At 42.5% G+C, this 18,269-nt stretch overlaps 1 protein-coding gene and 1 pseudogene across 4 annotated transcripts in view; one reads left to right on the top strand and one right to left on the bottom strand.

The window, feature by feature from the left end:
- The first annotated feature begins 5,330 nt into the window (after window positions 1–5,330).
- The window catches only part of LOC121437839 (histone-lysine N-methyltransferase SETDB1), a 35,323-nt gene continuing 22,384 nt past the window's right edge, over window positions 5,331–18,269 (top strand). The window contains exons 1-5 of one of the 4 annotated variants that reach the window (XM_041637908.1): window positions 5,336–5,463; window positions 5,700–5,988; window positions 6,236–6,504; window positions 8,664–8,815; window positions 17,994–18,028. In XM_041637908.1, coding sequence (XP_041493842.1) covers window positions 6,245–6,504; window positions 8,664–8,815; window positions 17,994–18,028 — 447 coding nt within the window. In that variant the 5' untranslated portion in view covers window positions 5,336–5,463; window positions 5,700–5,988; window positions 6,236–6,244. Of the gene's footprint in view, window positions 5,464–5,511; window positions 5,989–6,036; window positions 6,080–6,235; window positions 6,505–8,663; window positions 8,816–17,993; window positions 18,029–18,269 lie in introns of those variants that run through there. The other 3 variants (XM_041637906.1, XM_041637907.1, XM_041637909.1) reach the window with 3 other exon arrangements.
- LOC121437755 lies at window positions 12,081–12,704 on the bottom strand (annotated as a pseudogene).

The raw sequence follows: 18,269 nt of genomic DNA, 5'->3' as shown, positions 1-18,269 counted from the left end.
AAGCTAAGGAGATTGTGAAGAAATGCCCTGCTCTTTCTATAACCAAACGCCACTGCCAGCAGGGGCTAATCTGAAGGGCACCCATAGGAATGAAATCTGGCAGATGGATGTGTTCCACTTTGCAGAATTTGGCAAATTGAAGTATGTTCATCACACCATTGACACTTATTCAGGCTTTCAGTGGGCAACTGCTTTAAGTTCAGAAAAAGCTGATTCAGTAATCACTCATTTATTAGAAGTCATGGCTATCATGGGTATACCTACACAAATAAAGACAGATAATGGTCCTGCTTATGTCTCTAGGAAAATGAAACGGTTTTTTGATTATTACAATATCAAGCATGTTACAGGTATACCATACAATCCTACAGGTCAAGCAGTCATAGAAAGATCAAATCGAACTATAAAGGATATGTTGAACAAACAGAAAGGGGTGAAAAACACCCCCAGAAATAGGTTACATAATGCTTTGTTAACCTTGAATTTTCTCAACGCTAATGAGAAGGGAACAACAGCTGCAGAAAGACATTGGATAATGGAAAAGTCTGCTGAACTAAATCAACCAGTTTATTTCAAGGATGTGCTGACTTCACAATGGAAGCCAGGAGATGTGCTGCGTTGGGGAAGGGGTTTTGCTCTTATCTCCACAGGTGAGGAAAAACTATGGATACCGTCAAAATTAATAATGGTTCGGTTTGAAGAAGAGAAGTCACTTGGAAAAGATAAATAACAATTCATTCACAAGGATGACCGGCATTCAGATGGTAAGGATTACAGATAGGTTGGGGGCAGGGTTCTTTTCTTATCCCCACAGGAAAATACTCATCTCCAAAGAATTTAAGGGACCCTGAATATTTAATTACTGATGGATGGAAAATAGTTACGACCCACTAAACATCAACAATAAAATTCTATACATATTGTAAGTATTGATTTTTTATATATATTTATATGTTTTATTGAACACTTCTTTATAAATGTGTAGAGCTGGTTTTGGAGTTGGACTATGGCTCAGTCCCTCTTCAATTCCAAGCCTGTTAATAAGGGATATTTCAGAGTTTCTGTCTCAGGTCAGGAGCCATGAAATGGGACAGAATAAGAATAATTTTATACTTGATAAGCTTTCTTTGCCTTTCCTCATATCTGTGTCTTTCTTTATATGTCAGTATATGTCCTTGTTGTTAATGTTTAAATTTCCCATAACAAGCAACGTATTTTCCTACAGTAATCTTTGAAGTTTACAGGATGAAGATGGGGCCCCACAACATCAACTCAATCTAGTTTTTATGACATCATGAATTTTTTTTAAGCGCTAATATTAGACCTGTTTTTTGATACCAACTGCAGGAGACAATTTCGAATGATGCACATTTTTGACAACACTCTGGCCGGACCTTCTCAAAACGCTCAGAGACTTGTTATAATTTTCTTAGGTCAAAGATTAATTTGGGAATTTTACCATCATTTGCTTTCACAGGGGCCCCTAAGAAGAATGTCGCCCCCATGTCAGCTAGAAGCAATCTAAGAGGACGACGTCCCCTCTCCCAACAGAGTTTGCCCACGGGGTTAGGGACATCTTTTAGTGGTTGGTTTAGGGTTGAGGGGATGGGGAGATATTGTATGGAATTAGGAGTATATTCAAAAAAAGGGGGGGGATTAACTGGTTTGATGGGATGATTGGTATTTGTGACTTACTGTTTTTAGAAAATTATATTGGTACTGTTTCTTGTATATTGATATATTGAATGTGAGTGTTCCTACCTCTATTTTTGTATAAGAGTATGCTTATATTGTATGGATACATCTATCATATCACAATGTACATTTCTACCTCTGATACTATTTATGTAATAACATTGTTTACATTTGATATGTAATGACATTGTTTGCAGGTGAAGATCATTGTCTTCTTATTGCACAGTTGTTTATTCTCTTAGTTTTCAAATTAGATAGATATAGAGAATTATATGTTTGTCATATTTATTCTTAGGTTAATCAGGTCTTTTAGATACATAGAGATTATTTTTAGTATAGATAGTATAATCTTCAGCCTCTTTGAAGAGCTGTAGAAAATGGCCTTTAATCTAACCTAGAATTCTGTGTCAACAAGACACAATTACTCCTGGCAACACCACTCTACTCCCGACAGATCATTGAGCACCAAAGACACTCCACTGGGAGCTTGTCTTCTTGGCAGAACTGGCCTTTGGGTTAAGAAAAGCCCATACCTCAACTACTGACTAAGATATGAAACAGGATTGTCTTATCTTGCCAAGACAGGGTAAGATAATTCTAAGAAAGTTCCTTGCATTTGATAATGGTATGTCAGTTATGTTAGGCCTTAGCCAAAGTTGGTTGACTCAACATTGCAAATGAGACTTTGGGTGATTGCCTAGGTAGTCAGTTGTCTCTGTCATTTGTTGCACATTTTGGATATCTCTCATTTGTTAAGTAATATTTTTTCCCTTCTCAGATCTTTGATGGAGTTGAAGATTATTTAATTGTAGTTACTCTCTACATTATTTAGACTCGTTGAGATAGAATGTCTATCAAAACTTTTGTTTTCAATATTGTTTGTTATATTTATCATTTGTTATTATTGTTTATAGTTATATTTGGTTTCGTTCTGTCTTATTTAGACAAAAGGGGGAGATGTAGGGTTAAGTCAGCCCCTTTAGGGGGCGGGGTTTGTGGACAGATAAATCGAGCGTGCGAAGGCTGCACGCTCCCTTTTTCCTTCCTACCTCCTGTGCTACGCGGGAACTTCGGTTCTGTAAGTTTATCATTAAAGTGGTAAATATTCTTTAATATCTGCATTGCATTTATTTACACCGATACAACAAATAAGCAGGAAGAAGTCTTGAGAAACCACCGCCCCAATTCCTTTAACCTGTGGTACCTAACCTCCTGCCTTTTTATTATAAAAAAGGGATAGGTATGTAATGATCTGTTCTGTCCTTTAAGAAACAAGCCATGCCCACTCCCTCCCCCTTCTGCTGAGACAGGCTGATCTTTAGCTTCCAGCCTGAGTTCCTTCTCTTTTCCATCTCCCTCTCAAAGAGGCAGCTTCTGCCTCTCTCCACTTCTCCCCTTTCCCCTCTGTCTCTCCCTCCGTCCCTCTCCCTCCCTCTCTCTGTCTTTCTCTCTCTGCTTTTCTCCTTCTCCTCCTTCCCTTCCATAACCCACTAAATAAATATCCAACCTCACTCTGCATGGTGTTCCTATCCATGTCTCTGTCACCCGCTACCACGTGTCTCCTCTCCGTGTCTCCCTGCCCTAGACCAGCCACCGCTCGGGGACCTGCAGACATCCCTGCCTGGGACTGGCTGCTCTCAGGGCCCACTGCCTGCTGCCACATGGCCCGCTGCCACTGCTTAGGGACCTGCAGCGTTTTTGCTGCCAGCCGCCGCTGGGGATCCTGCAGCATTTTTAATTTTTCCATTACAACTGGGAGTTTGTGAAAGCTACCACAGGGGAGAGAGGAAAGAGACCAGGTGTTTCTCCTCTGGCAGCTCACTTAAATACCCTAACCTCCCTAGGGGAGGGGTCAGGATCTGGAATGCATGAATTTGGAGGATGGTCACCTTTGTGGCCTCCCGGTTCCCCCTCAGGGCTACCCGAGAGCACAAGAATCCCATTAAACCTAGATATTTCTTAATTTGACTTGTTGTGATTTGGCTTGATGGGATTTTTGCTTTGGCAGAGAACTCGCGCATTAGGAAAAATTCCTAAAACCAGGCATCACCGAAGAACCCAGACCATCCAAAGGAAATTCCTAACTTTCCAACTGTTGTAGATAGGATCACCTGCCAGCACACTCACCAGGACACCCCTAGACAAATGTCAGCCGTTCAGGAGTCCTGAACCTTAGAAATCCCTTGCTCCCACCTTTACTACTTATAAAAACCCAACTCTAACTGAGTTTGGGACTCTCCAATTATTCAGATAGGTTGGACATGCAGAGAGACAGTGTTTGCAAACTTGTTTAAAATAAAGAAAGGGCCAGGCGGTGGTGGCGCACGCCTTTAATCCCAGCACTCGGGAGGCAGAGGCAGGCGGATCTCTGTGAGTTCGAGGCCAGCCTGGTCTACAAGAGCTAGTGCCAGGACAGGAACTAAAAAGCTACAGAGAAACCCTGTCTCAAAAATCCAAAAAAAAAAAAAAGTTTCGGGCTGGAGAGATGGCTCAGTGGTTAAGAGCATTGCCTGCTCTTCCAAAGGTCCTGAGTTCAAATCCCAGCAACCACATGGTGGCTTACAACCATCTGTGATGATGTCTGGTGCCCTCTTCTGGCCTGCAGGCATACACGCAGACAGAATATGTATACATAATAAATAAAAATTAAAAAAATAAAATAAAATAAAGAAAGGCTCTTTGCTTTCACATACAGGACTCGTTCTCCTTGCTGGTTTTTGAGGGACTTCTTGGATCTGGGCATAACACAGGCAGGGTTATGAGGGCAGTGGAAAGAGAGAACCATCTACTTGAATTTGGCAATTTATCTTTAGGGCTGTTCAATCCCTGAGGATGAAAAAGGGGTGGGGTTTCCTGGTCGGATCTGTACTGGAAGTGCTTGCATTCAAAGTTGAGTAGAAAAATATTTCCACAAGAGGAGGAAAAAAAATAAAATCAAAGGAAAACTTTTTTTTTTTCTAGATAGGGTTTCTCTGTGTAGCTTTGGAGTCTGGCTGGCACTTGCTCTGTAGACCAAGCTGGCCTCGAACTCACAGAGATACGCCTGCCTCTGCTTCCCAAGTGCTAGGATTAAAGGCGTGCGCCACCACCCAACCAAAGGAAACTCTTAAGGAAATGCTGATTCAAGATCTTCAGGGTCTTAAAGACGACACACAAAACAGGCATTAAACATGAGACTATGGTGAGAGAAGAGGGTGAAACATGACCTAGGGAGCGTGAGAAACATGCTTGGGGGGAGGGGACACCCATCACACAAAATTTAAACACAAAATGAGAAGATGCGAGTCCCTTTGTGTATCACACAGACACACATTAAAGATGTGTGACAGACCAAAGACCATACAATCTCAGTGGTGGAATTGTGATCTTTTCCTAGTTGTTTGTATTTTTCATACTTTCTGAAGTGAACATGCATTAATTTTGCAATAAATGGCAGTTTTATAACTAAAAAAATATCTTCAAAACAAAGTATTTTCGGCCGCTAGTTGGGGAGGAGCTTCAGTAAACATTCTTGACAAAGCCCGCTCGGCCCAAACAGTTCCTGCCGATCCCGCGACGCTAGGCTGTGAAATTTGACCCCTTCGGCCTACCGTAGCCGGAAGTGCGCTCGACATTGCTTCCGGGCTTTCCTTTAGTTTTCCCAAAACCTTGTCTCCCTCACGCTGCCTCCCCACCCCCGTTGTCGCTCGCAGCGGTTTTTGTGTTTGTAGGCGAGGCCGAGCCCTGGCGTCGAAATCTGGGGTCCGTGTGGAGAGACGCAGCCCTGTGGTGAGGAGCGGCGTTGTGGGGAGGACGGACTGAGGGAGGCTGAGGCGGACCCGGGCTGCTTTTCTCGTGGGAGCCCGCGGCTGTGCGAGGAGACTCGGCGGAGGGCGGAGAAGGCCGGGGGCGGGGCCGAGCGGGTGTGAGGCCGGGGCTGCGGGCCGCCGAGCCCCGTGCGCGCGGTTCCTGGAGCGTGGGTGTGAGTGGTCGCCTTCGCTGCAGGCTTTGCTCTCTTCACGCAGGGAGACCTTGTCTGTCTTCCTTTGCTTTCTGCTGGGCATGGAATCCGGGGCCTGGTGCCGCTGAGAACCCCTTCCTCAACGCAGCCATCCCCCTGCCTGGTCGTAGAAGCTACTTTCCACAGGGAAGCCAAGTAACGTGAGAAAGAACCCAAGATGGAATTAGTTAATTACGATCCGCTGTCTGCAGGTGGCCGTGGCACTTAGATTAGACGCAGAGTCGAGACAGAGTCATCCTATTAGTTAAAGAACACGTTGTCTCATAGAAATACAGAAATACCTTACTTTGTAGGTAAGCTCTTCAGTTTCCTGAAACACTATTTTGCCAGCTCCCTGTTGCATGTTGGTAGATCTTATTCAGGCCCGTTATTCTATATGAGCAGGTGAGTTTCCCCAGAAAAATCTCCGGGTCACATTCGGGAGGAGGAGGAGAGAGAACAGACTGTGTGACTAAGAGGTTGCAGGATAGAGTGCGTTTTCTTCCGAGATTGAAATTGTGAGTTGAGGTGGGAGTCATGCTCGTTTCTTATTCCCCACAGGGCAAAACCATGTCCTCCCTCCCAGGGTGCATTAGTTTGGACGCAGCAACAGCTGCAGCTGACTCTGATGACATTGCTGAGCTGCAGCAGGCAGTGGTTGAGGAGCTGGGTATCTCTATGGAGGAACTTCGTCATTTAATTGATGAAGAACTGGAGAAGATGGACTGTATACAGCAGCGCAAGAAGCAGCTGGCAGAGCTGGAGACGTTGGTGCTGCAGAAGGAGTCTGAGGTGGCTTATGTTGACCAGGTATATGACGATGTGTCCAGGTAAGGACTCGTGGAAGCAGAAGCCAGTGTGCGCTTTTTCCATTCTTTTTGTTTTTATGTTTTTTATACATTTTTTATTGATATTTATTGAGCTCTACATTTTTCTCTGCTCCCCTCCCTGCCTCTCCCCTCCCCCCTCCAGCCCCCACAAGGTCCCCCCATGCTCCCAATTTACTCTGGAAATCTTGTCTTTTTCTACTTCCCATGTAGATTAGATCTATGTAAGTCTCTCTTAGTGTCTGCATTGTTGTCTAAGTTCTCTGGGATTGTGGTAGCCAATGTGCATTTGCAGGCTTGTTGGGGTGGTTTTTCGTGACCTAGTTCAGTCATGTGGGACCTCACACTTCTTCAGGGTTTATAGGGCAGCGTAGCAGCATGAACTTTTCCCCTGTGTATTTGGTCAGTAATAAGCAAGTTAAAAGCTTTTGAATTCTTTTGTCTTCCTTCTCTGCTAAACTTTGTTTCCTTAGTAAGATCACCAGGAAGTAAGGATTGTGGATTTGCTGTTTTCTGTTTCTCTTTTTTTGGGGGGAGGGGGTGCTGTTTAGATACAGGTTTTCTCTGTGTAACAGTCCTGGCTGTTCTGGAACTCACTTTGTAGACCGTGCTGGCCTCGAACTCACAGAGATCTTCCTGCCTGTGCCTCCCAAGTGCTGGGACTAAAAGCATTCGCCACCACTACCCAGCTCTGTTTTTCTTTTCCTTGTGAGACAAGATCTCAATATCTAGACTTAACTGGCCTCAAACTTGCAGAAATTTGCCCTAGCCCTGCTTCCCAAGTGCTGCAATTAAAGCACCCAACTTTTTGTGGTTGTTTTGTTAGGGTCTCACCAATACCAGTGTGTGGCGTTGAATTTGATGGTGGCTGAGCAGATCTCGACCTTCCTGATCATCCTCTTACATCCTGAGTTCTGGGATGTAGGTGTGGGCCAGCATGCCCTGTTTGTGTTGTATTGGAATAGCACCAATACAACAAGGGCTCGGCAATCATTCTGCCAGCTGAGCTATATCCTCAACCTCTCAGCTTGCTGTCTTTAACTGAGAAACATTAATAAATTCATAATCCTTCCAGAATGTCTGTTTCAGATCACCAAGTAGATGGTGTTAGTATTACACTTGGGGAGAGCTTTTGTGGAGGAACTAGTTGAAACTGATGCCAGTATTTATTTGTTTGTTTGTTTTCCTTTTTTTCTTTTGTTTGTTTTTGTTTTTGAGACAAAGTTTCTCTTGGTTGTTCTGGAACTCACTCTGTAGTCCAGACAAACCTCAGCAGAGGATCACTCATAGAGATCCTCCTGCCTCTGTCTCCTGAGTGCTGAGAGTAAAGGCGTGCACCACCACTGCTCAGCTTGTTTGCTTATTTTTGATACAGAGTCTCTTTACATAGCTCTAGCTGCTTTTTAACTCACTTTATAGACCAGGCTGGCCTGGAATTTACAGAGATCCACCTGCCTTTGCCCCTGAGATTAAATGTGAAGGTGTGTGCCTTCCTGCCTGGTGAAATTATGCCACTATTTAAAACCTTATTCTTTTTCTTTTTTCTTTTTTAATAATTTATTTATTTTACATACATTGGTATTTTGCCTGCATGTATATCTCTGTATGAGGGTGTCAGATCTTGGAGTTATGGACAGTCGTTAGCTGCCATATGTGTGCTAGGAATTGAACCCAGGTCCTCTGGAAGTACAATCAGTACTCTTAACCACTGAGCCATCTCTCCAGCCCCTAAAACCTTATTCTTAGTTCCCAAATCCACATAAATAATTAGTGCTGGGTCTTCTAACTTTCAGCAGGTAGAAAGATACGACTCTAACAAATTAATTATTTCATGTAGTAATTGCTTGGAAACAAGAAACGTTATGGAAAAAGCATAAATAGATACTTTGGAACATGTATGGCAAATAGTCTATATTCTTGATACTGTGTTGTTACTCATGTTTTTAAAGGTTTCTCACTCTGTAGGCCTTGCTGGCCCTGAGCTCACTGTATTGTCTTACGCTGACCTCAAACTTAGGCAGTTCTGGTACTTGAGGCTCCTAAGTACCAGGATCATAGGTGTGAGCTCCTAGGCTTGACATTGCATAAATGTGGATGAATGCTAATGCTCCAAACCTTACTTCTCCACTGGCTTTGATCTTCTCTGTGTGTTCCAATATTAGGGCAGTGATTAACTGTGAGTCTCTGGTGAAGGATTTCTACTCTAAGTTGGGACTGCAGTATCATGACAGTAGCTCCGAGGATGAATCTTCCCAGCCTACAGAAGTAATTGAGATTCCTGATGAAGATGATGATGTCCTCAGTATTGATTCAGGTAAATGATGAAACTTTAGTTAGAAAAATTCTTAGAAAGCTGGGCGATGGTGGCACATACCTTTAATACCAACACTTGGGAGACAGAGGCAGGCCGACCTCTGTGAGTTTGAGATCATCCTGGTTCACAGAGTTCCAGGATAGCCAGAGCTACACAGAGAAACCCTGTCTCGAAAAAAAACCGAGAGAGAGAGAGAGAGAATGAGAATGGACCAGGCATGGTGGCATACACTTTAGTCCCAGCACTCAGGAGGCAGAGGCTGGCAGATGTCAGTTCCAGAACCACAGAGCTAAACAGTGAGAGCCTTTCTCAAAAACACCAAAAAAAGCCGGGCGGTGGTGGCGCGCGCCTTTAATCCCAGCACTCGGGAGGCAGGGCCAGGCGAATCTCTGGGAGTTCAAGGCCAGCCTGGTCTACAAGAGCTAGTTCCAGGACAGGAGGACAGGCTCCAAAACCACAGAGAAACCCTGTCTCGAAAAACCAAAAAAAAAAAAAAAAAACAAAAAACAAAAAAAGAAAGAAAGAAATTTCTTAGAATAAAAGCTGAAATATGAGATGAGCAGGTAGAAAATAAGGAACCATATTGTCAACAACTCCATATACTACATTGCCTGGCACATTTATTGTAGAAAAAGCAAGTATTATTAGCACCATAAATATTCCCTGTGTGCTATATCCTGATTGCTTCCTTTTCCAATTTCAGATAAGGTATATTTTCTATCCCCCCCCCATGTGTTTGTGTGTGGTTTACCTGTGTCTTAATTTCTTTTTCTGTAACTATCATAAAATATTCTGACAAAATTAATTGAAGGGAAAGAGCTTTTTCTAATGATTATTTCCAGATCATGGCCCATCATGGTGAAGATTTACAGTGGCAGGAGCCTAAAACATCTGGTCTCATTGTATCTGAAGTCTGGAGATAAAGAGGATGCCTCATGCGCTGCTGCTTAAGCTAGCTAACTCTCTTTCTCTCTTTATGAAGTCTAGGGAATGGTGACCACCCTCGTGGGCAGGATCTTCCACCACTACACAGTCAAAATAATTCCCTTTTTACAAATTTTGTCGATTTCCCATTAGTGGTCACAGTATATGTACACATGGGCATGTTTGAGTGTGTGAGTACATGTATGTTTGCAGATGTTCAAGCATGAGACTTCATAGGTCTACAGCTTTCTTCCTTCACTTTATAATGGACGCAAGGTCTCACTGGACTTGGAGCTTGCCAACTCTAGCATGTGTAGATAGCCAGCTAACAGTGTATCTCTGTTTTGTGGGTACTGGGATTGCAGGTTTGGTACTGAGGATTCAAACTTCAGGACTTGGGACTTGTATTGTAAACACTTCATGCATTGAATCATCTCTCTACTATTATTTTGAGCTAAGAATTTACTGTATCTGGCTGGTGTGGAACTCACCATATAGAGCATACTAGCCTCAGCCTTGTAGCGATACTTCTGCTTTCTAAGTGCTATGGTTACAGACGTGGCTAACACACCAAATTTATGTGTGGCTCATGACTTCCCTCAGTAGGCAAATTTAGCATTGACTCCATAGCAGTTGGTTGTTTTTTGTTTTTTGTTTGTTTCTTAGTTGTTGTGCGGTTTGGGGGAGGTTGTTTTGTTTTTATTTTTCTATTAAGGGCCTCCTGATTGCTGGGATTTCTGTTATGTGAGATTTCATTAAGGTATTATTCACATAGCATAAAACATAGACATATTAACTATGTGATTTGAGTTTTAGTACATTTATATAGTAATCCAAGTTTAGAAAATTTGTTATCACTTCAAAATATTCCTTTTACTAAGTTTCCATGGTCACCCCTAACAACCACTGATCGTGCCTTCTTTCTACTTTTGTCACTTATAGATAAATATAACTACAATCATGCAATGTGTATACTGTCACTTAATTGGGGGGGGGGGGTACAGGGTTTCTCTGTAGCTTTGGTGCCTGTCCTGGAACTAGCTCTTGTAGACCAGGCTGGCCTCAAACTCACAGATGTTCACCTGCCTCTGCTTCCCGAGTGCTGGGATCAAAGGTATGCGCCACCACCGCCCAGCCTGTCACTTAATTTTTAAAAAATAAGGGTCACTTTATTGTAAAGAACATGCAAATAAAAATCATCCTGCAGCTAGATCAACACAGCCCAGACCAAAAGTCTATATGTGAACTTCTGTACAGTAGAACAGCTAGCCATTCTGAAGCTGTGAAGCTTCATTTTGGATTTTGCACTTTGACTGTCAATGACTTTCTTTTGAGACAGAATATCACTAGTAGCCCTGGCTGGCCTAGAAGTCAGTGTGTAGGCAAGACTGGCCTCAAACTTAGAAATTTGCCTACCTCTTCCTCCTGAGTGCTGGGATTAAAGACATGTGTGCCATACCTGGCTTCAATTACTCTTTTATATACTTAAGACCACACACACTCTCTCACACTCTCAGTTGTACTTTTGTACACTTAAGACCACATACACACACAAAACAAAACCCAAAAATTCTGTGGCAGAGTTCAAAGTAGAAAAAGTTAGCCTTATCCATTTGTGGTCATGCATGCCTTTAATCCCAACACTTTAGAGGCAGGTGGCAGAGGCAGGTGGATCTCTGAGTTCAAGGCAAACCTGGTCTACAAAGTAAGTTCCAGGACAGTCAGAGTTGCGCTGAGAAACCTTGTCTCAAAAAGAAAAGAAAAGGGGCTGGAGAGATGGCTCAGTGGTTAAGAGCACTGGCTGCTCTTCCAGAGGTCCTGAGTTCGATTCCCAGCAACCACATGGTGGCTCACAACCATCTGTAATGAGATCTGGCGCCCTCTTCTGGTGTGCGGGCATACATGGAGGCAGAATGTTGTATACATAATAAATAAATCTTTAAAAAAAAAAAGAAAGAAAAGGCTAGCCTTATGCCCTTTTCTGTGTCTTTTACCTGCATTCCATTCTTCCTCATCACCCAGTGTTACCCTTTTCTGTTCTTCTTTCTACATGTTAAGTTGTATGTACATTTGTTTACATATACGTGTGTATACATTATAGGCAAAGATCCAAATATGTAAAAGGAATGTTTACCTTTCTGAGATTTAATGGCCTCACTTAATACCCATTTTAAGTCTGTCCATTTTCTTGAAAGTGTTGTGATTTCATTTTTCTTTAGTTGAATAATATTCCATTTACATATATACCAGATTTTCATTATTCATTCGTTGGCTTTTTTTCCTGCTTAGTCAGTGAGTAACTTTATTGTCTTATGAAAAGAAATCTTCATAGATAATTGCTTTAGCTTTCAACAGCCTGTTCCTGAGCTCTTAGGAAACTTGCCCTCTTTTGAGCAACTCAGTCTTTCCTCTGGGCAACAGACATTTTGGGACAGTTTCACCTTTTAACTTCTCTCATGGGCTTCTTCTCATTGGCTGGATTCTCTCGGGTAACAGCATGAGCTTTTTTACAAATCTCCTCCATCATGTCTGGAGTGCAGTGTTCTTTATGAACTGAGAGACCTGTTTCTTGTAAGCATCTTTGTCTTCATTAGGTAATTCCTGTAGTGTGTAATATTCTGACCATGCTGTCTTCTCATGTACTTCTGCATTGACTTGCTTTCGGAATCATACTTAGGAAATTGTTTGGTACAGTGAGGAGAAGACAAGCCTCTATTCACAGCTCCCTTCAGGGACCCAAAAACTTTATTGCCAGTTGTACTTGGGGCAAGACTTGTACCCAGATAACAAGTAAAGGCAACAGGCTTTTCATATTGTATTCATCTCCAGTTCCCTCCACTTGGCCTTCATAGATCTTGTCCATGCCAAACCTATTGAGAAACCTGCATGCCAGCAGCAGGCCAGTGCTGTAGACTGCAGCGTCATCCGTGTGCGTATGCTGTGCATGCGCAATCCCAGTGGGCATGCGTAACCTGACAGATGCATGAACTCTCATCCTATCTATATTCGGGTTGGTGTGTTGTGTTTATTGTCATTTTTGTCTTGGATCACCAATCCCTCCGTTTTCCTGAAAACATTGTGATTTTATGCTTCTTTAGAATTGAATAATATTCCATTTACATATGTGTGCCAGATTTTCATTATTCATTCCATTTTCCCCTCTTTTATTTTTTTCTTTTTTCTTTTTCTTTTCTTTTTTTGGTTTTTCAAGACAGGATTTCCCTGTGTAACAGCCCTGGCTGTCCTGGAACTTGTTTTGTAGACCACGCTGGCCTTGAACTCAACAGAGACCAACCTGTCTCTGCCACCCAAGTGCTGGGTTTACAGGCTTGTACCACCCCCAGACTTTGTGTTTTGTTTTGTTTTTCAGGACAGTGTTTCTCTTTATAACAGTCCTGGCTGTCTTTGAACTCAGTTGGTAGACCAGGCTGGCCTTGAACTCACTGAGATCCTGTTGCCTGTGCACCCTAAATGCTGGGATTAAACCACAGCCTGTCCTCACTCTCCCGCTCTTAACTGTTTCCCATACTATCTACAGTCTTTCATCTTCCCAACTTTCTTTCAACTTTCATGTTTTGTTTTGTTTTTTAATTTTTATTTTCTAATCCACTGAGTTTAATTAGAGTTGCTTACACGTGCATGAGTGTGGGGTTCTTTACTGGATCATGGGCAACTTACCAGTGGCTACATACATCCCTGAAGAAGAATTGCTCTCCCTCCCCCAGCAGCATTTAATTGCCAATAGTTCCTCAGGGAGGGGTGGGACCTAGTGCCCCTCCCTCATCCTTGCTGGAATGTTGACTGACTTGATCTTCTGTGCATCATGGGCGGGTGACACCAGAGCTGCTGTGAGTCCTCCCTGTGCCATCCAGAAGACAACTTTTCCCAGCATTCCTCCTTATCCACCCCCTCTTCTGCAAGGTTGTCCTGACTTGTGGGCTTGGGGATGCTTATAGCCGTCCCATTTAGGGTATTCTAATTGCTTTGAACAGTTAGCAGTCTCTGCATCAACTGCTGTAGAGTTGTGCTACATTTGGACTCTTTCTAGTTTGGGATGTCATGAATGATGCTGCTTTGAATGTTTTTGTTTCAGTGTTTTTGTGGGCATTTTAGTAAACGTATGTTTGTCTTATTAGGCAAAATTGCCATAGTTTTTCAGAGCAGTTAGATCAGTTTCCATTCTCACAAATGATGGAAATAGCTCAGTGGTAGAATGCTTGACTGACATACATGACATACACAGTTGAGGTATGAGAATTCCAGGCTCCCTGTATTTACCAGTGTTGTTGCTCACAGGGTTTGCTTTTGTTTTTTGTCTTTCTGGAGACTTCAGGCAGAAGGATTACTGAAATGAGTCTTTCTCTGTCCCATCAGCCACCTCTCAAATAATGACACGAGACTTCTTATTAATTATGGAAACTGCCTTAGCTTAGGCTTGTCTCTAACTCGCTCTTACAACTTAACTCATTTCTGTTCGTTTATACTGCCATGTGACGTTTACCTCTCCTGCATGTCCTGCTTCCTCTGCGTCCAGCTGGCGATTCCCCCTTTCTTCTTCTCAGAGCTCTCTCTATCCTCAAGTCCCACCTATACCTCCTGCCTAGCTATTGGGCATTTAGCTTTTTATTAAACCAATCACAGTAACATACGTTACATAATATAGTCAAATATCTCGCAACAGTTTCAGGATAGCCGTGGTGGCAGAGTGAGGTCATCTCAAAAGCAGAGACGAAAGTTGAAAAGTCTCCTATTACCTAGAATATAGAAATTAATATAACAAGGGAAATAATTTTAGATTTTGGAGGCTGAATATCTCAGCACTTGGCAAGTAGAGATAGGTGAATCTCTTAGTTTAAAGACAGTTTAGCTGAAGAGATGGCTCAGCAGTTAAGAGCACTGGCTGCTCTTCCAGAGTTCCTGAGTTCAGTTCCCATCAACCACATGGTGGTGGCTCATAACCATCTAAAAGTTGGATCTGATGCCCTCTTCTGTCATAAAGACATACATACAGATACAGCGCTCATATACATTAAATAAATGAATGAATAAATAAATCTCTAGCTGGGCAGTGGTGGTGCACGCCTTTAATCCCAGCACCTGGGAGGCAGGTGGATATTTCTAAGTCCCAGGCCAACCTCGTTTACAAGAGCAAGTTCCAGGACAGCTAGGACTGTTACACAGAGAAGCCCTGTCTTGAGAGAGAGAAAAATAAAAAAAGACTGCCTAGTCTGCATAGCAAGTTCTAGGCCAGCCAGCACAACAAACTGAGACCCTGTCTCAAAAGTGGAGAAGGGCGAAGGCTTTTAATGGATTCTTTGGAGTTCTTTTTATTTATTTATTTTTTGGTTTTTTGAGACAGGGTTTCTCTGTGTATCTCTGGCTGTCCTGGAACTCACTCTGTAGATCAGGCTGGCCTCAAACTCACAGAGATCCACCTGCCTCTGCCTCCCTGAGTGTTGGAATTAAAGGTGTATGCCACCACAGCCCAGCTTGATGTTGATTTTATTTGTTGTGGGGGTTCCTTGTTTCGAGACAGGGTCTTTTGTAACCCAAGCAGGCCTAGAACTTAATGTGTAGCTAAACATGACTTTAAATTCCTGATCTTTCTGCCTCTCTATTAAACCTGAGGTTACACATGTATGCCATAGCATCTGGTTTTCCTAGATTTGTAAATGGTAATAAATACATGAGAAGATTTCTCAGCATCACTCATCATGGGTGACATGAAAATCAAAACCACTTTTTAACTGTATTACGTGCCTCTAAAACCAGCACTCAGGAAGCAATGCAATAAAGATTGTAGGGTCAAGGGCAGCTTCCACTTACATACTAAATACCAGGCCAGCCTGGTATTATTTGACTCTCTTGTTAGACTTTCTTTGGATTGCCAGCCCCCAAATAATGACACAGAGACTTACTAATTATGAATAGTTGGTCTTTAGCTTAGGCTTGTTCCTAACTAGCTCTTATAACTTAAATTAACCTGTTTCTATTAATCTGCATTCTGCCACATGACTCTTTACCTCTCCTCCAGGTCTTGGTGGCATTTCCTGTCCACCTAAGTTCTAACCCTGAGTTCCTTTCCCTCCCTGGAAGTCCTGCCTATTCTTTCCTGCCTAGCTATTAGCCATTCAGCTCTTTAGTAAATCAATCATAGTAACACGTCTTCACACAGTATGAACAAATATCCTACAGCAGCCTGGGCTACATGAAGCCTCACTCTAAAAAAAACAAAAAAAAGCAAACAAACATTTATTTTAGCATTATTCATAGTTGCTAAATAGTAGAAGCAGGTGAGTTGAGGAATGGGTAAACTGAATACAAGGTATCTGCTTACAGTGAGGTGCTATTCAGCTATGAAATTGTACCGACATGTTCTATAAGAGAGGGACCTGTGTAGACCACAGATGTTATATGACTCATTTATATGAAATGTCTAAAACAGGCAAATCCATGGAGACAGACTATAGATTTCTGGTTGCCTGGGGCTGGGGAAGTGGAGGAAAGGAATGATGGGTAATGAGCATGAAGTTTCCTTTTGGACTGATGAGAATGTTTTGAAAATAAATACAGCATGATAGTGTCTCAGTCTAATCAATGGACTAAAATTCACTGAATTACATGCACATGGATTGGACCTTAATTAAGAATTTGGTTTTTTGGCTGGGGTATGGTGGCGCACACCCTTAATTCCTGCACTTGGGAGGCAGAGGCTGGTGGATCTCTGTGAGTTTGAGGACAGCCAGGGCTACACGGACAAAACCTGTCTCAAAAAGAAAAGAAAGAAAAATTCAAATAGATGATGAATACCTTGAGTGTTGTAGACCCCCACCCGTCTCTGTGCTTCATCTAAAGGGAAGCACTGGCAGGAGCTTACTGCTTTTCTCTCTAGACTTTTTTCACTACCCTGTCTCCTACTGGGAATTGAGCCCAGGGACTCATCATCTATATTACCAGAAAATGTGCCCCCACCTGCTGTTTACTTATTTGTTTGGTTGGTTTGGGGGTTTAAAAGTGGGTTTTGCCTTTTAGAGATTTATTTTTATTCTTTTTAACTATGTGTTAAAAAATGTGTCTGTCTATGTGTATATGAGTATATGAATATGAGTATAACCGGACGCAGCTCAGGAAAGGTCACCGGATCTGAGATGTGGTGATAAGTGGTTGTAACTGCTGATGTGGGTGCTACGGTCCAAACTGGGTCCTCTGAAAGAGAATTGTTCCCTTTAATCACAGAGTCTGCTCTTTAGTCTTAGACTTTTGTTTTTTTGTTTGGTTTGGTTTTTTTATTCATATGTGTTCTTGGTTGGTGTGTAACTCACTGTGTAAACTAGCCTGGCCTAAATACTCCATTATCTTTCTGTCTTACCTCTCTATTTTGAGACAGGGTCTAAATTGCCCAGGCTGGTTTAGTTCTTATCTTGTAGCCACAGCAGACTCTCATGTTCTTGCCTCAGTCTCTCAAGTAGCTGAGTTCATATGTTTTGACACCAGGCACTGCTTTCCTTCAATATCTTCATATATTTATTTATTTAGAACATTTGTTTTCCTTATTGGTGCTGGGGATTGAACCCAGGGCCTTACCCATGTTATGTAAGTACTCTGCCAATGAGCTACTTCCCCACACTTGTTTTGTTTTATTGAAACAGGATCCCTCTGTGTAGCATTGGCTGTCCTGGAACTCCATCTGTAAATCAGCCTGGCCTTGAACTCATAGAGCTTCACCTACCTCTGCTGGGATTAAAGATGTTCTCCACAGCTGGGCAGCGGTGGCACTTGTCTTTAATCCCAGCACTCAGGAGGCAGAGACAGGTGGATTTCTGTGAGTTCAAGGCCAGCCTGGTCTAAACAGCAAGTTCAGGATAGGCTTCAAAACTACAGAGAAACCCTTTCTCAAAAAACTAAAAAAGAAAGAAAAGATGTTCTCCACCACCACTCAGCCATCCCAGACTTTTAAATTGCTTTTATCAATAATGTTTTTCTACTTATGATTTGAGTTCATTCAGTTCTTGCTTCATTGAAAATTCCAGTACTCCCAGGTGGTGGTGGCACACGCCTTTAATCCCAGCACTCAGGAGGCAGAGACAGACAGAGCTCTGTGAATTTGAGGCCAGCCTGGTCTACAGAGTGAGTTCTGGGACAGGCTCCAAAGCTACAGAGAAACTTTGTCTTGAAAAACCAAAAAAAGAAAAAAGAAAAAAGAAAATTCTGGTACTTATATCTGTATACTCATTAAAGTTCTTTTCTTCCATAGGTGATGCTGGAAGCAGAACTCCAAAAGACCAGAAGGTTAGTTGGGTTGGTTATAGGAAGTTAAGACACATGAAATTGGCCAAGAGGAATGTCTCAGTGGTTTAAGAGAGCATACTGCTCTTGCAGAGGACTTGAGTTCAGTCCCAGCACCATGTTGGTAGGCTTCCAGCTGCCTGTACCTTAACTACAAGGGAGTCAGTGCCCTTTTTTGGTATACAGGCACCTATATACAAGTGGCATTCACTTACAGAGACAAACAGACATAAAACCCAATTAA

Source organism: Microtus oregoni, unplaced genomic scaffold (genome assembly GCF_018167655.1).
Source record: "Microtus oregoni isolate MIOR12 unplaced genomic scaffold, Mior012 000054F_ref0000373, whole genome shotgun sequence".
NCBI lineage: Eukaryota > Metazoa > Chordata > Mammalia > Rodentia > Cricetidae > Microtus > Microtus oregoni.
The sequence above is the reverse complement of the archived record's forward strand: the minus strand, read 5'-3'. Positions and strand labels throughout refer to the sequence as shown.